Genomic DNA, 25,680 nt, shown 5'->3' with positions numbered 1-25,680 from the left:
TCTCTCAGACAATAACAGATATTGTAAATTTTAGAGTGAAAGAATAACATAATAATGTCAATGTTTCAGGAAAACAAATCAGAATCCAGACTGGTACAACAGGAGTCCATAGAGAAGGTGTGGCGCTTCTAGCATCCTTAGATGATAGATATATGCTCTTATTTCTGCCGGGAATGCTGTTTTCCTCTTCTGAAGCTGATAAGACATGTGTTCATCCTAGTTCGGTTGCCCCTTAGTTTTCCAAGTGCAGATGGCAGACTGAGTCACTTCTCCCTTCACCTCTACTCTCACAGCAGTTCTTTGAAAATCCTGCACAAAAGTCAAATTTATAGAGACAAAAAGTAGTCACGAGGGGCTGAGGAATTATTGTTTAATGGGAACAGAGTTTTCGTTTTGCAATATGAAGAGTCCTATGGATGGATGGTCGTAAAAGCAGCACAACAGTGTGAATGATTGGTGGGCCTTTCCCCTGATTAGCTCCTCTCCACGTTTAGGAGCGTCCTCTTTTCCAGGCCAGAATGGTTTAGGTACCCTTGCTGTACCCTTTCATGACCCTCATACTTTCCTTACCCGGCTCTCATCACAACTGTCATCGACAGCTAATTCTGTGGTATATTAGTCTGCCAGGGTTACTGTAAGAAAACACTACGGATTGGGTGCCTTATACAGACTGGGTGTGATTTTCTCACAGTGCTGGAGACTAGAAGTCTAAGATCAAGGTGTTGGCAGGTTTGGTTTCTCCTGAGGCATTTTTTTTTAAATTTATTTATTTATTGGCTTTCAGATAGTCTTTCCTTTATGCAAACACAATCTTGGTGTCTGTGTCCAAATTTCCTCTTCTTATGAAGACATCAGTCAGACTGGATTAGGGCTCACCCTAAGGGTCTTGTTTTTGGTTTTTGTTTTGTTTTGTTTTTGAGACGGAGTCTCGCTCTGTCGCCCAGGCTGGAGTGCAGTGGCGGGATCTCCGCTCACTGCAAGCTCCGCCGCCTCCCGGGTTATCGCCATTCTCCTGCCTCAGCCACCCTAGAAGCTGGGACTACAGGCGCCCGCCATCACGCCTGGCTAATTTTTTTGTATTTTCAGTAGAGACGGGGTTTCACCGTGTTCGCCAGGATGGTCTCGATCTCCTGACCTCGTGATCCGTCCGCCTCGGCCTCCCAAAGTGCTGGGATTACAGGCGTGAGCCACTGCGCCCAGCCAGGGTCTTGTTTTAATCACCTCTTTAAAGGTTCTGTCTCCAAATACACTCACATTCTGAGGCACTGGGAGTTGGAACTTCAACATATGAATTTTGGGGGATGCAATGAGGCTTGTGATTAACCTCTACTGTTTCCACTTGTTAAACTTTATAACACCAGGGACTTTGTCTTGTTCATATTTCAGGACCTTTACCGTTGCTGCTGTCTTCGGAGCACACTACCTCCAACTCTTCATACAACAGGTTTTTCTCAACTTTCAAGCCTTAGCACCACCATCTGACAAGGGCCATTCCAGACCACCTTGTCTAAAGTAACCCTAAACGTTACTCTAGGGGTCACAACACTGTTTCCTCTATTTCACGGCAGTCACCACTTACTTATGTCCAGAATATCAGCTTCAGGAAAGATGAGGATAGGTGTTTTTACACGCTATTATACCCCGGCATCTCACACACAGTCACAAGTGAATAAGATTCCGTAGCCACTTAGTACATTACAATGATTTTATTTACTCCTGGGAAAACCTCAAGGGCTTTTAACATCCAAATCGGTGTTTGAATTTCAGCTCTAACATGGATTAGCTGTGTGAATTCCACCAAGTCCCTTACCCGCTCTGTGTCTCAGAATTCCTAACAACACGATGACAATACCTTCTTTCCGGTTCTTAGGGAGATTAAGCGAACTAATTACCCATAAGGTGACCAGGTCAAGAATCTGACATAAAATCTATGCTATCAGCTGAAATGCTATTAGCTTGAGGGTGTTCCAAAGCGTCGGACCTGGGAATGATTTTTGAAAACGTGTTTAGTTGGTACCCAGAGCATTAAACACCAGGGTATGAATGCCACTCTATTTTCAGTGGTTTTTAAAATTCTTTTTTGTTTTGTTTTTGAAACAAAGGCTTGCTCTATAGCCCAAGGTGGTGTCCAGTGGTGGGATCTCAGCTCACTGCAGCCTCGACCTCCCGGGTTCCAGTGATTCTCCAGCCTCAGCCTCCCAAGTAATGGAGACCACAGGTCCGTGCCACCACACCCACCTATTTTTTTTTTTTTTTGGTAGAGATAGGGTCTCACTATGTTGCCCAGGCTGGTCTTTTCAATTCTTTAGATCAAAACCAAGCCTTCTTCTCATTCAGGTGTCTTTGGCACCCATCCCTGCCTCCATCCCTTGCAGTTTCTTCAGATTCTTCTGTTTAGCAGGGATCACTCGGCCAGACACGCACCGGCAGCAGCCCGGGGATGAAGCCAGCCCGCCTGGGGTGGCCCCCGCCACGCTCCCCGGGACTCAGGGCTGCTGTAAGGAAAGCAGCAACTCGTAGGGTCCTGGTGAAGAGCAAACGACCTGGCCCCTGCACAGGGACCCAGAACACAGGAAGCCCGCCATCCACGTTAGGAAAACAATACACGTGGGTAACCAGACCCAGGCGGGTGGCACGCGTGACGCAAACCTGTGAGGCTGGCGAGGACTACTGAGTCTGAAGGGAGTCTCTGAGGAAGGGAGTCCCTGAGCGAGGATGGGTCCCCGAGGGGGCCAGGCCGACGTCCCGGGAAGGCGGCCCCCGGCTCGGGGAAGCCAGGCTCTGGGTCCTCCTCTGACTTTGGCCTTTTTGGGATCTGCCGCGCTCATCCCCGCGCCACCGCGCCGCGCGCTTACCCCAGCCTCTCAGTCACCAGAGCGCCCGCTGAGTGGCCGCGCCGGCGCGCGACACGCAGCGGCGGGGCCGCGGGGCGGAGCGGGGCGGTGCGCTTTACGAGAGCGACGCAGCTGCGCACGCGGCTCCGCGCATGTGCAGTGAGGCTCGCGGCCGGAGTGCGGCGCTGGGCGGAAGCCACCATGGCGGCCGAGCGGAAGACAAAGTTGTCCAAGAATCTGCTGCGCATGAAGGTGCGGGGACACTGAGAGAGCCATGCCGGGCGATAGGGGCACCCGATCGTTCCGACCTGGCCAGGGCCGAGGCGGCGGGCGAACGAGGGACACCAGAGGGGCCTCAGAGGGCTTCCAGCTCTCGTGCTCATTCATTCACTTAGCGCCTGCTCTGCACTGTTTACTGGGAACCGGGTTACGAATTAGGCCGACTCTCAGGAGGCCCACGGGTGGATGGGAGCTCGCATACACAGGAGCAAGCAGTCAGGGTACAGCTTACCAAGTGCAGTGAGGGTAGAAGCGCCGGAGCCCTGGGAACTCACCCAGCTTCTCGCGGGGTAGTGGTCCCTTTAGGTTCCTGGGAGGGTGGGAGGCACAGCGTCCTAAACTAGGAGAAACCTGAGTTCAGAAGTCCACGAGGCAAGAAAGAAAAAGAAAACCATGGAGATTTCCAAGAATGAGAGGTAATTCAGTATGTCTGGAAGGCAAGTACTAAGAAATGGGGTTGCAGAGTAGGCAGTGGTCACAACGTGCAGGAAATTTGAGGCCAGATTAAGGATATTTTCCTTTATTTTGTGAGCAATGGAAAGCTATTGACACGGGGAACAGTATAAAAAAATAGCAACTATTTATAGTACTAGACAATGTTTTAAGGGGTTTGCGTATATTAACCTGTGCAATTCACATAATGACACTTTGAGGTGACTACAGGCAATAACTCTCTTTTTACAGTTAAGGCAACTGAAACAGAAATAAGTAACTTACTCAAAGTCGCACAGCTAATAAGTAGTGTAGACAGGACGGGAACTCAGGCAGTCTTGCTCCAGAACCCTGGCTCTGTGTTACTTACTCTGTGATGCCTGTCACTGAGCACTACTTATAGAGGGTAGCAAACTGTTACATGTCATGTTTAAAGAGGTCGAATTTCCAAAAGAAGGAAGGAAGCGTTCATAATGTTTTGAAAGATTGGAGAGAGAGGCCATTCGCAGTGGTTCATGCCTGTAATCTCAGCACTTTGAGAGGCTGAGGTAGACAAATCGCTTAAGCCCAGGTGTTTTAAGACCAGCCTGGGCAACATGGTGAAACCTCATCTCTACAAAAGATACAAAATATTCGTTGGGCCTTGTGGCACGCACCTGTAGTCCCAGCTATTTGGGAGGCTGAAGTGGGAGGATCACTTGAGCCTGGGAGATCGAGGCTGCAGAGAGCTGAGATGGTGCCACTGCACTCCAGCCTGGGTGACAGAGGGAGACCCTGTCTCAAAAAAAAAAGAGAGTAAACATTACATGGGCAAGATTTGAATGGAGTTGAGCTAGGATGGAATTAGGAATGAATGGGTGAATGAGGATGCAGGACAAATTACATCTAACTTAGAGTTTGTCAAGCACTTTCATGCATATTAGGAAAATTTGAATCTTTACTGAACAGAGTTTGCTTTTGATTTTATGATTTGTAATAACATTAATTTCAGAGAAGTGGAGTGAACTGGCCAAGCAGATATTGAAAAGATTTTAGCAGTTGTTTTAGCTCTTGGAATAAGCCAGATGATGTACTGGGTGACTCAGGCTCAAACTAAATATCTGAGTTGCAACTAAGAAGGAAGAAATTAACTTAAAACAAGTGTCCACTCCCACCAAATGGGGAGACGCAACTGGACATTGGAAGCAAAGGAGAAGGAAAAAGATCACCCAGATTCTGTATTTGGTTTAGCAGTTTTGGTCATTGATGAGAAAAAACTTACTGGCAAGATAGCAGGAGACACTATCTATACTGATAGAAAAGAGTATACTGTGAGAAGGCATGGAACAGCTGCACTTAGGGTGCCTTAACCAGAGCTAAGTCCTATATAACATGGGTCCCCAACCACTAGGCCACGGAGCAGCACCAGTCCATGACCTGTTAGGAACGGGCTGCTCAACAGGAGGCGAGCAGCAGGCAGCAAGCGAGTGAAGCTTCATCTATATTTACAGCTGCTCCCCATAGCTTGCATTACCACCTGAGCTCCGCCTCCTGCCAGATCAGTGGCAGAATCCTAGATTCTCCTAGGATCAAAAACCCTACCGTGAACTGCACCTATGAAGGATCTACCTTGAGCTCTACTTATGAGAATCTAATACCTGATGATCTGTCGTTGTCTCCCATCACACACAGATGAGACTGTCTAGTTTCAGGAAAACAAGCTCAGGGCTTCCACTGATTCTACATTATGGTGAGTTGTATAATTATTTCGTTACATATTATAATAATAGAAACAAAGTGCGCAATAAATGTAATGCACTTGAATCATCCCTAAACCATCTACCCCTCCCCTCTCCACCACCCATGGAAAAATTGTCTTCCAGGAAACCCATCCCTGGGGACCACTTTTTAGGGCAAGTATGAGAGGGTTGAGGATTTAATCCTGACTCACTTGAAGGCCTTTGACTTGGTCAGCCATTGCAGGATGATCCCGATGGGAAGCAGAAAAAGAAAGATGTGGATGGAAGGTCTTCCAGTATGGAATGGTTGTAGAAAGGGTGCTTATTTGTGATTTTAGTACTGTTAGACTTTTAGAACAGGGCTTGGCAAGCTTTCTGTAAAAGACCATATAATAAATATTTTGGGCTTATGAGCCAGACAGTCTCTGTTACAACTACTCAGCTCTGCCAGTGTTGTTTGGGACAGGATGACCATGGCTGTATCAACAACAACGGACATCTAGCCTGAGGACCATATTGTGCTGTTGCCTGCTGTGAGTCCCCACTGGTTTTGGAGTGTGTTCTGAAATGCCCTAGAGTAGGAGAATCGAACTTCTACCTAAGTCTGGAGGTGCTTGATTCATATTCACAGGGAGTTCTATCCTTTCTGTGTGTACAGAACATATGTATATGGCTATTTTGTATACCAAAGGAATAGGTACATGACTAAATAGGAGAAATAAGGGCAGTTGGGTGGTATTGATGAGTTTTACCACGAGGCATATTAGTGATGAAATGAGGTATATGCACTTAAAAAAAACCATCCCAGAAAGAGAGTCTGGAAAAATAAGACAAGTCTAGGTTCATTTACATTCAGAGAACCTTCATTGAGTGAGCTCTTGTGTACCAAGGGTGCTGCCTAAGTACCAATGATACAAGATGAACAAGAGTCATGGTCTATTCAGAATCATAGTCTTGGGAGACACCAAAGCAGCATGATGGTGAACGATAATCCAGTGTTTATCAGGCTGTCTTGGGAAGGTGCTTCTTTATAGGAGCAGGCCTGGGAAGAGCCAAGCCAAATGCCAGCCAGGGAAGTCTTACCAAAGGACACATGCTGTGGGCCTAAAAGAGTAAATATTTTGCCAGACAGAAAATGGAAACATGTTGTTAAGTCGCAAAGGCAAAAGGACCGGGAAATATAGTGTGCACGTTCCAGAAACTACAGTTCTTTCCTGGGATGAGGATATAGGCACAGGTAAAATGGATGAGGACTGCAAAACACTAGTCTGCAAACTTGTTTTCTTTTACTTTTTATTTAAAATAGTGATAGATTCACAGGAAGTTGCAAAAAGTATACAGGGATATCCCGTGCATCCTTCATGCCACCTCCCCCAGCGGCAACATTTTATAACACTAGAATACAATAAAGAGCCAGGACATTGACAGCGAGCTTACTCAGATTTCACCATTTTACATGCGCTCACTTTGCGTGGACAGTTGCTGGGTCATATGGTAAGTGTATGTTTAGTTTGCTAAGAAACTGCCACGCTGTTTTCCACAGTGGCTGTACCATTTACTTTCCTACCAACAATGTTTGAGTGCAGTTTCTTCACACTATCATCAGTGCTTGATGTTATCACAGTCATGTGGTACTTAACAACAGGGATACATTCTGAAACATGCATTGTTAGGTGATTACATCATTGTGAGAGCATCATAGAGTTCACCTACACAAACCTGGATGGGGTAGCCTACCACACACCTAGGCTGTATGGTACAGCCTGATGTTCGTAGGCTACAAACCTGTACGGCATGCTACTGTACTAAATACTGTAGGCAGTTGTAACAGTGGTATCTGTGTATCTAAACATATCTAGATATACAAAAGTTACAGTAAAAGTGCAGTATTGTAATCTTATGGGACCACCATCATATATGGGTTCCATCATTGACCAAACATCATTTTGCAGCACATGACTATTTTATTCATGAACATTCTTAAGGTTTTTTTCATTTAACTTAGTAGTGATTGTTAAAGCCCTTATGCCTAAAGAGGCTTATGTTTGGAAGAGCTGGAATAGAAGGAGAAGAAATATGGGACCTGGGCCGGGCGCAGTGGCTCACGCCTGTAATCCCAGCACTTTGGGAGGCCGAGGCAGGTGGATCACAAGGTCAGGAGTTCGAGACCAGCCCGGCCAATATGGTGAAACCCCCGTCTCTACTAAAAATATAAAAATTAGCTGGGCATTGTGGCAGGCACGTAATCCCCGCTACTCGGGAGCTGAGGCAGGAGAATCACTTGAACCTAGGAGGTGGAGGTTGCAGTGAGCCGAGATCATGCCACTACACTCCAGCCTGGGCGACAGAGCAAGACTCTGTCTCGAAAAAAAAGAAATATGGGAACTGAATAAGGGAAAGAAATGGGGATACATAGAAACCAGTGGAACCTGAAACCTAACTGCTAGGAGGCTCCTGGGTATTTTCATATTTTATTTTCTTCAGTGTTGATATTTTATCATTTTGCTGTGTTTAGCCTCTTAAGTTTGTTCACTTATTCCCTGAAGAAATACAGGTATTCATGCTAATGAGAGACTGGCAGCAGCACTGTTATTTACTGCCATATTTTGAGTCAAGTTTCTGCAGATTTGATAATAAGAACAGCTGAAGAGTTTAGCAGCATTTCAGAGGAAAAATAAAAATGAAGAGCAGACTTATAGACGTACCTTTGCTTCTGTCTACATTTATCGGGCTCTTACTGTGCTTCAGTCATCATATTGGGATAGATGAAGGAGATGACCCTGACACCCAGTCCTTAAGGTCTCCAGAAGAGATAGATGCCCAAAAGTTAAGATGTGGTGAGTCTATTGGAGGAGCCTTGGAAGCATTTAGGAGAGAGACACTAATTTTACTGGCACTCACAGAAGTGTGGTAGCTTTACCTATGTCAGACGGGCGAGGAGTTGGCCAGGTGAAAGAGGATAAGAAGAGCATTTCAACCCCAGATCAGCAGGTGCCAAAGCCAGTGGGCTCTGTGGGTGAGCGCAAGACCTTCGAATGTGATGTCTTAGCCCTTAAGTTTTTTGGAGGAAACATACATTGTGCATTTTCTCATGCCCTGACACAATCCCTCATCATTTAGTGTAAAGTTAGAAGGGTAGAGCTAAACCATTTGATCACTTGCCCCAACCCTCAATCTTGAGATGGGTTCCATAGATAAATGAGGGAGAGCACATAGAAGAAAATTATTTGGGGTTTCCTCATTTCTAAAATGGGAAAAGTTTCTGACATTGATTTTGTTTGTTTTCACAGTTTATGCAAAGGGGACTGGACTCGGAAACCAAGAAACAACTAGAAGAAGAAGAAAAGAAAATCATTAGTGAAGAACACTGGTACTTGGATTTGCCAGAGCTTAAAGAAAAAGAGTAGGTTTATTCAAATTTATACTGACAATGGTTGGGGCGTTCAGAAGGAAACTCCTGGTAAATTTAACTCATCATTCCCGTGACATAAAGCCCATGAAATAGTTTCTGTTCAGTTTATTGAGTTAGCAGCACAACTAAAAAATATTAAACCTATAAAAGTTGTACATGGATTTATACATTTTTACTACTCCCCCTCCCAGCCACTGTTTATCACATTGTCCTTTTTTACGTTGAATAAAGGAACCTAGCCCACGTCTCTGATAGTAACAGCAGACCTTTTAGGGAAGCTATAATGTTCTCTCTATCACCTTAAGTTCTAAAGATTAGGTGTGTACTTCAGACCTCTCCAGTTTTGTTTCAATTACAGAGTTCATTAGGTTGAGCATTTTAAGGCAGGTCAGGAGTTTTTGTTTCTTTTTTTAAAATTGTTATTACTTGTAATACCATCCATTTTAACTAACATTTACTGAATCTATAGTGTGTACCAGGAACTGGGCTAAACACTTTACATCCTTAGTTATTGAATCTTCATAGCAAACTTAGGAGCTGCCTCCTATCATTCTGTCCCCTTTGGAGTTGAGGAACTGAGCTTAAGGGAGGGTAACTTGCCCAGGTTCACCCAGCTAGTCACTGCTGAAGCTGGGGTAGACGGTTTCTGGCCCCAAGCTTGGCTGGTGCCTGATCAACAATTTTGAGTGAAGGAGTGATGGATTTATTTCATCCATTAATTTAGCTGAATCCTTCTGGAAGCTATTTTTCATTTTTCCCGGATACTTTCCTTACCATTAGTAAGCTCTGTGTTGTGGTAGTTTTACTTAAACTTTGTTCAAATGACTGAAGATGCTGCTCACTATCTTGAGGCACATTTATGTCTTTCCATCCTGTACCTGATGTTTGGGCTTTGATTTGGAGTGTTATATTCCCTTGTTCATATGGCTGAGCTCTGGACCTTGTTTGAAGGTTAGATACCCTTCTCTAAAGGTAGAAAGTATGTCCCACCAGGAGGGATGGGGGGAAGGTACTTTTTTTCTCTACTTCTTGGAGGAAGCATGATGTTAGTAAGGAGGGAGAAGATAATGCCAGACGCAGGGTCACGGGGAGGAAGGGACCTTTGCTGCTGAGGAGCTATCATTTAATTTTATGTGTTAACTCAACTTGCCAAAGTGTTCCTTCCAGTTGTTTATTGAAAGAGCAGGACTGTTTCTGTCTTGTTTCCAGATTTTTCCCCCAAATACAGCATATTGTTCCCAGAAAATGACTTTTACATTTCTTCCTGGGACGGTAAATAATAATTGTTTGCCATTACTCAGCATCCTGTTTATGTATAGGTGTGTATATCAGCTCAGGATGTTGGCAGAAAAAGATGACACTCTCAGACTGAGGAGAGACTATCAAGGTGTGGGTGGGGCAGAGGGGAGCCCCTCGGGACAGTGCAGTACCTCCTAGCATGTGTAGTGGGAATGATTACCACCTGAGCTTGCAGAGTCAAGGGGTGGGTGGGGAATGGCTGCTACTGAATCTGGAGATAAGCTGTGTAGAGAGAGCACCTTACAGGAGCTGCTACCTCTATTCAAGGGTACAGCCAGCCCAAGGTCATCCTAGCAAGGGAGCCAGGTACCTGGCAGCAAAGGAGCCCTTCCGTGCATTACATTCAAGTCAGCCTCCCAGGCCAGAGAACAGGGCTGAAGATGGGAAGTAAGTCTGGAGGGGTAAATGGATGACATATCCTTGGTATATGTGTTGTATTGTAGTTGTTGTTGTTTTTAACACTCTAAATAGGGAGATCATGGAAGGGATTGGTTGATTAAGCACATGGGCTCTGAAGTCAGGCAGACCTGGGTTTGATGCCCAGCTCCGCCACTTGTTTACTTATCACCTTGGGTGAGTTACTTAACCTGTTTTGTGTCATTTGTATATTGGGTATGATGATAGATAGTACCTGTCCAGTGCATTCCGAGAAGTAGATGAGGTAATATATGTAAAACAGTCACTATAGCGCCAGGCGTAAAGCACAGTGATTGTCGCCGTTGTGTGCTTTTCCTTATACCTCAGTATATGAAGTACGCCCATTCCTTTCTACTGTCTTATGTTTGTGCATCCTTTTTTGCTAGTGTTAATCTGAACTATTCTGTGAAGTTGGAGATTGCATGTGTCTATGCTCTGAAAGTCTCAAGTTTCCCGTTTTTAATGTCAGCCGTATCAGTTTGTAATTCAGTGAAGATAATTAGGACTATTCAGTGTTAACACTGCCTCACAGAGGACACCTTTAACCGGTGGCTAGACTGTGTAGGGGAATGATGATCTAGCTGCCGTGCCTCAACTTGGAACAACTGAAGGACTTTCCTGACTCCAGAGCTCTCCTATGTGGCTGAGGCCTTAGTGTAGCCACATTGCACATCATCTTCTCCCTCTGCCCAGTCCTCCTGTCTGTTTTCCTAGAAGGGCATCTGCTGAACAACACTACCTGCTAAGTTTTCTGCATATAACTCTGTCTCAGAGTCTGTTTCCAGGGAACCCGATATAGTGTGAATTCCTAGGAGTGAAATTTACCAGATCAAAGATTTTGCTATGTATTGCCATATTGTTTTTCCCCCAAGGATATGGTCCAGTAAGAGTGTGCAGGTATAGGCAGTTTTATTACCCCTTTGCCGTAGCAAGTTGTTTAAGAAGTATTTTTGACTATTGTGCGTCTTATGCTTGTATTTTGTGGTGTATTTGAATTCAGAAGCTATAGGGACCTGAAACTAACAAGTTAGCCTGCCACACTTCCACTGATGCTGGTGGAAGATAGGAGCCTTCTAGGTCTGAGATGTAGGGGAGGGACAATATCCTTTCCTTCCAACCATTTGAAATTCATTAGTTGGGGTCCCTGTAACAAAAGACAGATTAACAAGAGAAAGGTGTACACTTTTATTTCACAAAAGTTTTAGGTGACACAGGAGCCCTCATAAGAAAATGAAGACTGAAGAATTGATTGAACCTGAGTGTTTTTATGTTAGGTTTGATGAAGAGTAGAAAGTTGTGAAGAAATATGATAAGACCAAGGGGTATGAGCGAAGAGTAATAAACCAGGAGAAACTTAGCAAGTCTTTTGTTCACATTCCCCTCTGTGTCTCTTCTTCTGAGATAAGGATGTTGCTTTCCTCTGAGTGTAGGGAGGGCACCTCTCATGTGAGTTTTATGACCTGCTTCAGGGGACAGTCAGAAAATCCTACCTGCACGTCATTTTTCAGATTCCTTCAACATAAAATTTTCAGTATGCCAAGATGCCATATTTTGGGGGTAGTGTATCCTGAACACCATCAGAGACAAAGGACTTACTGCACAGCAAGCAGCCCAAGCATCAAGTTTGCATCATTTCTCTTTTGTCCCCAAGTCCTATGAGGGATGGCATTAAGTGGCCCAGGTGGATGCTGTGAACCCAGTGGATTTGCATCATAGCTGAGATCTCCTGATCCTAGAAAACTGGAACTCTTGGTAATGGACCACAAGCAGACTTGCCTTCAGCCCCAAAAGAGGCATCGGCATTATGCTGGACAGTGAGCAAATCTGCCCTTTGCTTTAGAGGAAGACTGTTTTTCAAGGCTGCTTGCTATGCAGATATCCTTGCAAAGATAGCCCAGAACAAACAGGCAGTTAGTGCCTCACTCAAAAAATGTGCAGGAATGTGAGACCCACTGAGAGGGAGGGTTTTCTAACTGGAGTTTTGCCATGCTATTTGTGGCTTTAGGCAAGTGCAGCTTTTTCTCAGCAGTAGTTTCTCATCTGCGAAATTTATGAAATAGATCATTTTGTGTGTTTTAGCCCTAAAATTATAGAACCTCATTAATGAAAATTGGATAATTAAAATATAAAAACGGTTACGTTTTGAAGTATTTCACTTGCTTGCCAACTCTATAATTAATTTTTCTAATTCTTAAAACCATGCATGTAGATACAAAACACCTGTGCTCCTTTGTATATTAAAGTTACGGTGTCAGTGCAGAGCCGTGGGAAAGACCTCTGAGGGGCCAGCAGTCCTGCTCTGAATCCAGTCCTGGCCTCTGGAGGTTGCCTTTCTCTGGGTCCCTCATTTATCTTAAGTGAAAGCTTTGATGTGTGGTGTTTTCCCTAGAGAGGTGATTTACTTTGGAATTGAGGAGGTCTCATCAGCTGCTCACTCTATAAGGAATAAGATTGGGCAATTGAGAAGGTATCCCAAGTTCGTAGAAAAAGCTGAACAGCAAGTTCTGTGCCCAAATTTAGATTCCCTCTGGGAGAGGCATTTCTGAAGTAAGTGAGGTGCTGGCTAGACTAGAGGGCCAGTGAGAGAGGAACCAAAATCACAGTGGTTCTCAAAGTTTTGGAACTCAGAAGCTATTTGCATTTATAAAAATTATTTAGAACTCCTAGGCCGGGCACGGTGGCTCAATCCCAGCACTTTGGGAGGCCGAGGCAGGCAGAACACGAAGTCAGAAGATTGAGACCTGGCTAACATGGTGAAACCCCGTCTCTACTAAAAATACAAAAAAAAAATTAGCCAGGCTTGATGGCACGTGCCTGTAGTCCCAGCTTCTCAGGAGGCTGAGGCAGGAGAATCCCTTGCATCCGGGAGGCAGAGGTTGCAGTGAGCCGAGATCGCGCCACTGCACTCCAGCCTGGGCAACAGAACGAGATTCCATCTCAAAAAAAGTTACTTAGAACTCCTAGAGAGTGTTTTGTGTGGTTTATATTTGTCAATATTTACTATATAAGAAATTTTTTAAATTATTTAAATATTCATTTAGAAAACAAACTCATTACCTAACATTTTTAATGAAAAATAACTTTTTTAAGACAAAATATTTAACGAGAAGAGTGGCACTGTTTTCTGTTTTTGCAAATCTCTTTAACATTCTGGCATATTAGAAGACAGCTGGACTCTGAACGCCTGCAGTCAGCCTGTTAAAGCATGTTGTTTTGGTTGAAGTATATAAAGAAAAGCCACCCTCACACAGGTGATACGGTTGAAGAGAGAGGAGTAGTTCAATGGCCTTTTCATATGATTTTTTGGTACAACTCCAAAACTCAATCAGTAGTAGTTTCTTCAGAGTAAATTGCAATGTGGAATCTGAAAACACCAGTGAACTTTTCATGTCTTGGTCTGTCTTGTATTCTAATCTTTTACCCATATATGATTTCTTAACATCATGCATCTGTCATTTGGAAAATGCGTTGTATAGATTTTCCCAATGTTAACTCATCTTGTTATACAATATCAAAAATCACATTCATTAGTATCACTGTCGATTTCATCAGAAAAGTCTTTTAAGTGTTGGGAAGCTATCAAGCCCAAGATGACAGATAAAAGCTATTCGGAATTCTAACTTTTGCTTGAAAGCTTGAATTTTGTTATTGGCAATAAATAGTGTCAGTTGTTCCCCTTGAAGTGTCAGGTTCACTTTATTTTCAAGAAAATGTCTGCCAAAGAACCCAAACCCACAAAACCATAGTTACAGTGTCACAGTGAAAAAAGGTGTCTAATTCATCTCTCAGTTCAGTCACACAAGTGCTGTTAGATTATTTGACTATGAAGAAGTATCTTATATATATAGTTTCAATTTTGTATGCCAAATATTTTTTAAAGTAATTGAGGGCTAAGATTAATAAAAATAAATTTGTGCTGTATCATCAAGAACATCCTAATGTGAAACTGGCATTTTTCTTTGAACTGTGAGGACCTACCTGTGAAGAATGTAACTACCAGGATAGTCTGGTATCACTGCTGCTTTCACTCATGCTAAGATTTCATTTCACCCAGAGTTGCTTTTGCACAGTCTGCAAATGTCAACACAGTAAAAGACGACATCTTAGTGTTATCATGCAAGTAATTCTGACGTCCTGCTACTCTGCATTCTCTCCATTCCGGCTGCAGGGGCTTTATGTTTCTCAGGCCGGTTAGATTCCCTTCTCAGGGCCTCCACTTATGATGGGGCCCTCAGATGTTCTTCACCTGGGCATCCTCATATCTTGCTTCCTCACTGCCTCCTGGTCCTTGCTCAGATGTCACCCCACCCAAGAGGCCTACCCAGACCACTCTTTTCAAAGACGCCGCCTCTCCTCTTGTCTGCCCTCACTATCTCCCCTTAAACCGCTGTGTGCGGGTGTGGGGGTGGGGGTAGTTGTTGCATTCAGTGGAATGTACTTAAGTCTACAGCTGTTTGTGTTTTGATAGTACATGCGTCTTTGTAAACCATACTACTATCAAGGAAACATTGCCATCACCACATGAAGATCTTCATCCCTCTTTGTAATCACTCTCACCCCTGCTCTGACGCAAGCACTGTTCTGATTTCTTAAACCATAGATTAATTTTGTCTGTTCTTGAGCTTCATAAAAAAGGAATCATGCAGTATGTGCTTAACTGTGTCAGTGAAGTGTTTTGGATGTTCATCCTTGTTTTGGAACATCAGTAATTTGTTTCTGTTGCTAAGTGGTATTTCATTTTACAGATACACCACGGTATATCTATTCATTGTTTTATTGACTGTCATTAATAGAGAAGTGTTACAACACTTTCACTAAGGAAGTATGACAGTTCAACATTTGGAGTTAGATATCTTTTTAATTTTATTCTAGTGGCATCTCATTGTGGTTTTTAGTTAGCATTTTCCTGATGACTAATAATGTTAAAGAACTCATGGTTGGATTGTTTGCAGTTTTCTGGGGGTTTTTTCTTTTTCTTTTTTTTTTTTTTTGAGATAGAGTCTTGCTACAGTGCACTGGCACAACCTCAGCTCACTGCAACCTGCCTCCTGGGTTCAAGCGGTTCTCCTGCCTCAGCCTCCCGAGTAGCTGGGATTACAGGCACGCACCACCATGCCCAGCTAATTTTGTTTTTAACAGAGACCATGTTGGCCAGGCTGGTCTTGAACTCCTGATTTCAGGTTCAGGCCGCCCAAAGTGCCGGAATTACAGGTATGAGCCACCACACCCAGGCTGATTTTTTACGCTTATGTATAAAGCGGGTATGAACACTCATATTCTAGGTTTTTTTTGTTATGTTTTCATTTCTTTTGTAACTGTCGAATTGTACTTCAACAGAAATTTTCCGACCAGTTTCCAAAGTGTTCTATGATTTTACACTTTCACTAAGGAAGTATGAGAGTTTGGAGTTATGTATCTTTTTACTTTTAACTATTTTAGTGGCATCTTATTATGGTTTTTAATTTGCATTTTCCTGATGACTGACAATGTTAAAGAACTTCTTTTTGGGCCATTTCCACATGTGAAGTGCCTTTTCAAATATTTTGGCCATTTTAAAAATTGAGAAAGTTTTGTTGTTGTTTTGGTTTTTAAAATATTTTATATCACATATTTGTTCATCCCACTATCCATCCATCAGTTTATTGTATTTTTGATGCAGTAAGAGTAAGTTGCAGACATCAGTACATTTGTTTCCGAAATATTACAGCATGCACATCATTAACTCAAGCTCAGTGTTTCTAGGGTTTTTTTTGAGACAAAACGTACATACATCTGTGCATGTAGGAGTTATTTATGTTCTGAATACAAGTTCTTTGCCACCTATATATATATAGTGAATATTTTCTTCTAGCCTGTTAATGTTGTCTTTTGATGAGTTTTTATTAATTTTGTTTTATTAATGTTTTTCTTTTATGGTTTATTCCTTATGAGTCTTGTCTAATGAATCCTTGGCTATGCCAAGGTGATAAGATATTTTCTGTTTTCTTCTAGAAATTTTGTAGTTTTAGTGCTGACATTTTTATCCATGGTTTGCCTCTAACTTTTTTTGTACAGCATGAGGTAGAAATCAAAGGACATGTTTTTCATAGATAACCTGTGGTCTTTTTTTTTTTTTTTTTTTTTTTTTGAGACAGAGTCTCACTCTGTCACCCAGGCTGGAGTGCAGTGGCGCAATCTTGGCTCACCACAACCTCCGCCTCCTGGGTTCAGGCGATTCTCCTGCCCCAGCCTCCTGAGTAGCTGGGATTACAGGCGCCTCCCACCACACCTGGCTAATTTTTGTATTTTTATTAAAGACAGGGTTTCTCTGCGTTGGCCAGGCTGGTCTTGAACTCCTGACCTCAAGTGATCTGCCCGCCTTGGCCTCCCAAAGTGCTGGGATTACGGGCATGAGCCACCGTGCCTATTAACATTTATTGAAAAAATTTTCTTTACTTATTGCATTTTTATCTCTAAGTACTTCATATATTTATTTATCATAAATAGAGTTTTTCAAACTTTGTTGTGTGTATGTATGGGGTGGAGGGGTGTGTAGAAATTGAAGTTTGTACGTTGACGTATTCTGTAATGCTAAATTGACTCATTGACAAGTAGTTTTTTGTGGATTCCCATGCATAATTATGTCATCTGCAAAAAAAGAGAGTATACGTTTTATCTCCTCTTGTTGATTTATTTCATGGCTAAGGACCCAGTACAGTATTGAATAGAAACGGCAAGAGTAGTCCTTGAATTGTTTCTGATCGTAGTTGGGAAGGCCTTTACTTTTTCTCTATTACACATGAAGTGCTGTTTTCGTGAATGCCCCTTATCAGTGCTCAGAGATACTCCTTTATTTTCCTAGTTTGCTGAGGGTTTTCATCATAAATGATGTTGAATTTTGTCAAATAATTTTTTATGAGAGGATCATGATTTTTATTTTGTTAATGTGTTGAAAACTATATCAACTTTTGAATATCAGAACAGCCTTATATTTCTGACATACAGTCTACTTGGTCTTCATATGTAACATTTAAAATTTTTAAATTCAATTTGCTGACATTTTATTGATGATTTTCACATCTATATTTATATAAGATATTAGACTGTAGAGTTCTTGTAATGTCTTTGGTTTTGGCCATAAAATGAGTTGGAAAGTGTTCCTACCTCCTCTTCTCAGTTCTTGGTTTGTGTAAAATTGAAATTATTTCTTCCTTAAATGCTTGGTGAAATTCACCAGTGAAGCCATCCGGATCTGAAGCTTTCTCTATGAAAAGATTTTTAGTAATGAATTCCATTTATTTAATAGATACAGGACTAATCCAATTTTTCACTTCAGATTTTTTTTCAGTAATATATTTTTAAAAAATTTTCCCTTATTTACATAAATTCTAACTGATTTTTTTGCAGTCTCTATTTCTTAATTCAGGCTTTCTGTTTGTTTCTTCATTGCATTCATGTTTTCATTTAAATCCTTGAATAAATTTACAATAACTATTTTAAAGTCCGTTTCTACTGATTTCATATTTCTTCAATTGTTTTTCTTCTTTCTATGAGAGGGTTACATTTTCTTGCTTCCTTGCATGTCTAGGAATTTTTTATTGTGTGCTGTACATTTATATGCATTACATTGCTGACTACCTGGATTCTGTTATTTTTCTTAATAGAGTGTTGAATTTTGTTTCATTAGGCAGTTAACTTACATGCCAGTCAGCTTGTTTTTGTTAGGATGTGTTTTGTAGCTTTTACCCTAGAGCTAAATTGTCTCTACTCCTAAGCTGTGGCCTTTCTACTAAATATCACAGAGTGTTTAGCTTGTTCTCTCCTCTCTGGCCAGGCAGAACTCAGACATTTCCTTGCTGTGTGCAAGCTCTGTTATTTCTTCAACATACAATTGCAGGGTAACTGTTTTTGCCCCAGGTATGGTAGGCTGGAAAATGGTCCCCCGAATAATATCTAGGTTTTCATCTCTGGAACCTGTGAATGTTACCTTATATGGCAAAATTTACCTTGCTGGTATATGAGTAAATTATGAATCTTTAGATGAGAGATTATCCTGGATTATCTGGGTGGGCCATAAATATAATCACCTTTCCTTATAAGGAGGAGGTGAGGGAGATTTGACACACAGAAAGGCCTTGTAACCGTGGAAGCTTCTGGAGGGATCCCAGGCCTACCAACACCTGAATTTTGTATAGAACTGTAGGAGCATAAATTTCTGTTGCTCTAAGCCACCAATTTTGTTAGCTTAAGTTTGTTACAGCAGCCACAGGAAGCTAATGCAGCAGGTATTCTCCCAGAAATCATCTCTCCAGCAGTTATTTTTCCCCCAAGTCTGAAGACTCATCCTGCACATGTGCAGCTTAATGGTCAGCCAGAGATTCAAGGGAACCCAATATGCAGGTCCTGAATTCCATGCTGTAGCTCCCTTTCTGTGGTATCCTCACCCACATATTCCAGCAACCGCCATAACCCCAAACTTCAGTTTGTGTCTTTATTTTTTTCAACTAAAGCCCCAGTGAAACAGTTTGTCTCTTAAGCTCAGCAAGACAGGGCTTTGTGTGAGTTCCCACTCCCTGCTCCACAATCTGGAAATTGCCTCCAGGCAGAAAGCTCCGCATTCATGGGGCTCACTTCATTTGATTTTCTTCACCCAGGCATCACAGTTGTATGCTTGGACTTGTTGATTATCTAAACATAGTCATTTTATATTTTGTCCTGTTTTATATAGTTATGATGCGGGAAAGGTAGTTCCATACCAATTACTCCCCTACAGCTCGGGATGGAATAACCTGCTTTATTTTCATCCATTTTGTGATATAAATGTTTCATTCATTATTTGGCCCCTCTTTCTATAGACTGTAACCTCCATGAGAGCAGAGGCTTTTTTTTTTTTTTTTTTTTGGAGACATGTGTCTCACACTGTCCCCCAGGCTGGGGTGCAGTGGCACAGTCTCGGCTCACTGCAACCTCCACTTCCGGGATGCAAGCAGTTCTCCTGCCTCAGTCACCTGAGTAACTGGGACTCCAGCCATCCGCCACTATGCGCAGCTGAGGCTCTTTTATTGGTGGCTGTTTCTGCAGTTTGATTTAATACACACAGTTTGGTTTAATAAGTGTTTGTTGGATGAGGGAATCTTCATGAGAATCAGAGCCTACTCCAGCAAACAAGCCTTAAAAGCCGCATGTTTGCTTTCCTGCCACGCTTTAGGGTTTATGGCCAGGCTAGAGATAGATATGTCACCTTGGATTTAGGGTCATGAAGTGCTGACTCAGCAGAGAAATTCTGCAGGAGACAGTAATGTCCTGGTCCAGGGAAACGCAGCCTGCCCCAATGCCGTCAGTGGTGTCGTGCTCAGCCCTGTCAGCAGCAGCAACAGTTTTCCTAGGGTCATTCTCTAGCATGATTTTGGTTTCGGTGCAACCACCTAGCGACCATTATTTCTGTCCATCTTCCAGTTCTGCCCCTCCAGCCTTCCCGGTGATTCTGAGATGCCCAGTACAGCTGGCCCTTTGTATCGCAGATTTTGGTATCCACAAGGGGGACTGGAACCAGTCCCCCTTGGAAACAAAGAGCCTACAGTGTGTGTTCTTACAGTAAATTCCTCCTCTGCTGAAGTCATCCAGGGTCAGCCTTTGGTGTTTATAGCTAAGAGCTCTGACTGATAACACTGTTAAAGCTGCCCAAGCCTCTGATTTCCCACTACTTATCCTGGATTTGTAATAAGAATTTGGTGGGGGCCAAAATCTCAGAAGTCACCACTAAAGAACTTACCCGTGTAATCAAAAAACCACCTGTTCCCCAAAAACTATTGAAATTTTTTGAAAAAAATCTGTGTATAAGTGTACCACACAGCTCAGACCTGTGTTCAAGAATCAACGTAAATGCAAGTATAAAAAAGACTGGAAGGAAATACTCAAATATACTAACAGTCCTTTTTAACCTCTTGGTAAGGAATTTCCAGGCAGTTTATAAACTCATACTTTATTCTGCTTTCCAAATTATGTTCCTTAAAATGTGCTGCTTTGATAATTAGAAAATGGAATTTTTGAAATCCCTGAGAAGAAAATACAAAGTATGCCAGAAACTTTAGTAAAATGATTTGGAGTAGTGTGTCACTGTATACTGTATGTGTATTTTTACATACATATTATTTCCTTTCTGAAAAAGAATTGAAAAAAATTTTTGGTGAGGGGATGTAAACACAAAAGAAACTTTGCTTCAACTTTGGCAAATTCAAGTTTATTGTAGATACTTTAGATCTTTATATTATGTAGGTATTTATGCAAATTAAATGTGGTGTTTAAGAGAGGTTGTGCCTCCAGCCTGCTGCCCTTGTCTCCTAATGCCTTTGCTGACCAAATTAATCAGATTTTATTTTTAACCCTAAGTTAGAAATCTTACTGTATTTTTACTTCATTCTACTGAGAACCATAGGTTGATTTTTTTCATTCACAGTTTTGGCTTTTGTTTGTTGTGCTTTATATACGGAGAAATGCTATTTCTATGTTCCCATTTAGGAGTTTCATAATAGAAGAGCAGAGTTTCTTACTATGTGAAGATCTTCTCTATGGAAGAATGTCATTCAGAGGATTTAATCCTGAGGTTGAGGTATTAAATATAATTGCTTCAAATTTAAAATTTTTCCAATTGATTTTTTTTCTGCTAATAATTGGGCTTAGATATTTCTCTACCAAGTACCATTTCTACTCATTATATAGAAAATAACAAGTCTTGAAATATCACCATAGCTATTTAAAGAATTGCAGGCATTGTAGTCTAGTTTTGTGGTAGAGGTGAGTAGATAATTTCATATAGGGGTATACAGCCCTTGACAGTGCCACTGTAAATATTAGAATTTCAAGTTGAGTCGTTTACAGGAACGTCAAGATTTTATTCATATGATGCTATTATGAAAAGTTATTTTCTGGCACCTATAAATGTATTTTTTCTAATGGAAAAATGTTACTTTAGAATTGTATAATTTGACTTTTTAATGGACAGTTTTAATCCAAGCTTGTAAGTAGATTTTTAAATGAATCCTTTGGACAGTTTGTTTGAAAAACGAATATTTGCCTTATAACTGAGCTATTCATTTGAATTTCTGCTCCAGGATAGAGAAGCAGACCTTTATTTAACAAATATTCATTAGAACTCTGGCTCATATGTTAAAAGCCATCCTGTCAGGTACTTGATGAACCAAATGGACACTTGAGATATAAATCTTTAGTTTTGTAAATATTACACGAAGTCAGGGTTTCTCGCCCTTGGCAGTGTTGACATTTGGGGCCAGATAATTCTTTGTGGTGGTGGCTTTCTTAAGAGGATGATGAACCACATCCCTGTCCTCTGTTCTCTACCAACTAAATATCAGCACACACACACCCCACCCTCCAACCCAGTTGTGACAACCAAAAATGTTTCCAGGCATTGCCACAGGTTCCCTGGTGGGAAGAATCGTCCCCAGTTAAGAACCACTTCTGCAGGAGCCACAGTTAACTAAGCCAGTTGCCACAGTTTATTGAAAGACTCTAGATTAGTTTTCCTTTTCTGCTTTTTTGGCAGAGTGGAAGGAGGCATGTGTGATAATTAAGGTGTTATATTAGAAGTGTTTGTTTTTCATATCTACTGGTCTCACTTTGACCTGCTTTAATTAAGCTTCAGATTGAGAAGGAGAGGGGCTGCAGAGTGGGGTAAAAAGGGAAGAAAAAGGCAGGGATTATGAAGATGTGGTGTTCAAAGAGCACGGTTTGGATAGGCGAGCATTCCACAGTACGTCTGCTGCGCTGGGACAGGAGAGGTGCCACTGCCCGCAGAAATTGATGGGGGGCAGGGATGGGTGTTAGCAAATGGCCGTAATTACTGGATTCTGTAACACCGAATACACTCCCCCTAGGAAAAGGTTTTGAACTATTGTCACTCTTTTAAGCCTTAGAAAAACTAGTTGAGACTGATTTCTCATCTTGTATTCCTTCTCCTCTTGCTATAAAGAAGAGATTACACATTTAAAAAAAAAAAAAAAAAGGAAAGGTCAGAGGATAATTATCACAAAGGTTTATGTGAAAGAGTTGAAGGAGAGACCTGTGGTGCATGGATATTACATGGGATGCATTATCCACCCTAAAGTTTAGGAGGGTGGGGCTGAGGTGCAGATTCCCTCCATCATACAGGGCCAGCCTTCCACTTCTGCTGCCGCCTCCACGCACCACCACCACCACCACCAAGAGATGCATTTAAAATTATTGACTACTAGTGCTTCTTCCATTTGGCTTAAAGATGGAGTGGGGGAAGTTCAGAGAAAATCTGAAAGTTTATTATTTCTTCCCCCACTCACTGGAATGTGTCAGCAGTATGCCTGCTTTAAATATCAGTAACTAGTACTAAGATTTATGATCTTAAATACACTTTTAATTCACACTAAATATAATCCAGTGGGGCTTTGCCTATTTTTTTGACTCAGAGCTGACTTCTGTTAGACCATTGTGATATCAAGTATTACAGAGAGTCCCTTATCAATTTTAACTAGTTCTCTAGATTATTTGACTTCGGTTTCTCTGCCTTCAAAGAAGTTTGACATCAGTTCCTTTCACAAGCGTTTTCTAGCCTGAAGGTCAGCACTGGTGTATTTTTCAGAAATTGATGCTTCAGATGAATGCTAAGCACAAAGCAGAAGAAGTCGAAGATGAAACAGTGGAGCTTGATGTGTCAGATGAAGAGATGGCTAGAAGGTAACCGTCCTGCGCAGCAGCTTTCTAATCTGGACCAAGCATTCATTGGCTCTCCCAGGAATGCTTCTCTTACCCCACAGTCCACGGCAGCTTTCAAGGGAGTCCCCCTAGTAGGAAGATGACTGTGATCAGCCTTCTCTTAATGGCCTGCAGGGGCCGCAGACCTGTCTCAGGCTGCCAGTTGAGAGCCCATTTCCAGAGCTGCTGGAAATGTGTATTTTTAAATGTACATCTCAATTTATTTAGGGTAATGCAAACACCAAAATGGCAAGGAATTTAATCACTCTTGGAGAAGTTCATAAATTGTTAAATCAGATGGTTTCTTTTAATCATAGTTTTCTTTTTCTTAATCTTTTTTATTGCATATTTGGTCTGATATTCTTGACAAGGTTTGATTCCTACCTTTTTATTTGAAATTAAACGTGCTGTCTATCCTCTTGACAGATATGAGACCTTGGTGGGGACAATTGGGAAAAAGTTTGCCAGAAAGAGAGACCATGCCAATTACGAAGAAGATGAAAATGGAGACATAAAACCGATTAAAGCAAAGAAGATGTTCTTAAAGCCCCAGGATTAAGATGGATGCCTTAAGCAATGGACCATGGGTGCTTGATGGAAGTCAGCAGCGCATCTGGAGCTCATCCCGATAGCGTCTCTATAGTTATTAATACTGTAACGTTTACTTTGTAAAGAGATGTATCATTTTGGAACCATGCTGTTTAAAAAAACAGATGTGTGATGGATGTTGTACATCCTTTGCTTCATGGTATTCATTCATAAATTTTTAGCCCCTGATCTACAAATGTATATGTTTTTACAGGGCTGCTTCCTAAAGTTTTTTTGACCTCGGGTTTATCGTAATATAGTTCTCCAGTCACTGACCTTGAATTGACTCATATAAATTACTGCCAATGTTTAAATTGCCCTTATGTTTATATTTAAATTATTATGTCAAGCCAATTCATACATACAGTTTGGAATCAAATATTCTAAGAATTTATTAAATAAATTTATCAAGAATAAATATGCCTCTCCAGGCTTAAGTGTTTACGTGCTCCCAGGTCATTGTCAGTTTATGGTATTGTGTTATTTAAAGCATTGAATTAATAGAAAAAAATTGCTCTGTAATAAAAACCTGCTTTCACATACTTTTTATATTTTCTTGTACTTTCAAATAACAATTTTAGTCTAATTCAGTAATATAACTGTTTTCCAAATAGTAACTTTAAAAAACAGCCATTGGTCAGAATATAGTGATGTATGCGGTTGAACCATAAGAAATTGCCTTTTACAGGTCAAAAACAACCATTAGTTTCTTACGGTAAAGCCCAATAGAATTTACCACTGACCAATGGCACCATCTCCTAGTCTGAACTCTATTCTAAATGCTAAGTATAGAAAGAAGCACATAGAATTAAGTGTGTGTATGTGTGTCTGTCTGTCTGGAGATAAGTACCTAGGACTTCTGAGAACTACTGGTTTAATTTTGCTCCCAGGAAGTGAATGAGGTACATGTCTCCTCTCTCCTCAAATCTCTGTAAGGTTTTATTGCTCTGTGACCTCGGTTCTCTGGTGAGTTACGAGAAAAGATAGGAATTTGAAGTTATTTTTTTTTTCATTGTGAATATGAGAATGATGCACCTCCCAACTCTGGGAGGTAACAAGAAGTTCTTCTCCGTGCCTTACTACCACCACAATCCATGGACTTACTACATGTCTTATGTACCTGTCTGCACAGTACAACTTCTAACTGACAAACTCATTTCACCATAAAAGAAGTCGGGTAATGGGGGCTTATGCCTCGAATGCACTGGTCTTAGCATATCCCCCATCACCCAGGAACAGGGGGCATAATAGGACGATGGAATGGGCTGCTGAAGACTCAGTTATGGCACTGGGTAGAATACAACCCCATCTGACAAATGTAACATATGCTTTGAGTGACCACTCCATGGGACTGTTCTTGGTCAGAATGCACAGTCTGGAATCAAGCAGAGGTAGATGGAGTGGTCCCACTCATGGGTGATTTGTTTCCTGCTTCTAGCAACTCCTCGGAGACATCACCAGCACCAACCACCCTGTACTCATTCAGACATCTGTCCAGCGCCTTGGCCACAGGGCTCCCCCACCCAACCCAGAGACACTGATATTAACAGGATAACAACTTACTGTCAGAGGCCCGAGTTTTGGCTCTTTGGGGCCCCTCCAAAGTTTCAAAAATTGAACAGTTTCCCTCTCTTCTCTAGGAGTGGCAGCTTCCTGCATGATATCACAGTGTTTTCCTTTTGCCTCATTTAGTTCTTCCATACCCACTTAACAATTCATAATATTCAATTTTCTTTGTTAAAATAAGGGTGACTTTTAATCTCCTGACTAGATTTTAACTGTTGCCGACATCCTAAAGCAATAATATCTGAAATCATGGGTTTGCTAAGCTTAAAATGCTTATTTTTCTAATCTGCATTCAAGTATATAATGATTAAAGTTGAAATGTTTATCTGTCTACAACTTCCTGGAAGTTATCTCATGAATCCAGGAATTAGTATGCACTTTTTAAAAAACACTGCCTCGATATTTTAATGCC

At 41.7% G+C, this 25,680-nt stretch overlaps 1 protein-coding gene and 1 long non-coding RNA gene across 2 annotated transcripts; one reads left to right on the top strand and one right to left on the bottom strand.

Moving 5' to 3' along the window:
- Window positions 1-1,691: 1,691 nt before the first annotated feature.
- On the bottom strand, window positions 1,692-2,926 carry LOC144338256 (uncharacterized). Its single transcript, XR_013412242.1, has 2 exons — window positions 2,743-2,926; window positions 1,692-2,543 (listed from the first exon to the last, which is right to left on the bottom strand). It is a non-coding gene; the product is annotated as an uncharacterized LOC144338256 (long non-coding RNA).
- Window positions 2,927-3,025: 99 nt separating this feature from the next.
- Window positions 3,026-23,730, top strand: MPHOSPH6 (M-phase phosphoprotein 6). Its single transcript, NM_001193603.1, has 5 exons — window positions 3,026-3,086; window positions 8,554-8,666; window positions 20,889-20,979; window positions 23,002-23,096; window positions 23,541-23,730. The coding sequence occupies exons 1-5, from the start codon at window positions 3,036-3,038 to the stop codon at window positions 23,671-23,673; spliced, it is 483 nt and encodes a 160-aa protein (NP_001180532.1). The 5' UTR covers window positions 3,026-3,035; the 3' UTR covers window positions 23,674-23,730.
- The last annotated feature ends 1,950 nt before the right edge of the window (window positions 23,731-25,680 follow it).

This window comes from Macaca mulatta, chromosome 20 (genome assembly GCF_049350105.2).
Source record: "Macaca mulatta isolate MMU2019108-1 chromosome 20, T2T-MMU8v2.0, whole genome shotgun sequence".
NCBI classification, from domain to species: domain Eukaryota; kingdom Metazoa; phylum Chordata; class Mammalia; order Primates; family Cercopithecidae; genus Macaca; species Macaca mulatta.
This window is presented reverse-complemented; position numbering and strand designations above follow the sequence as displayed.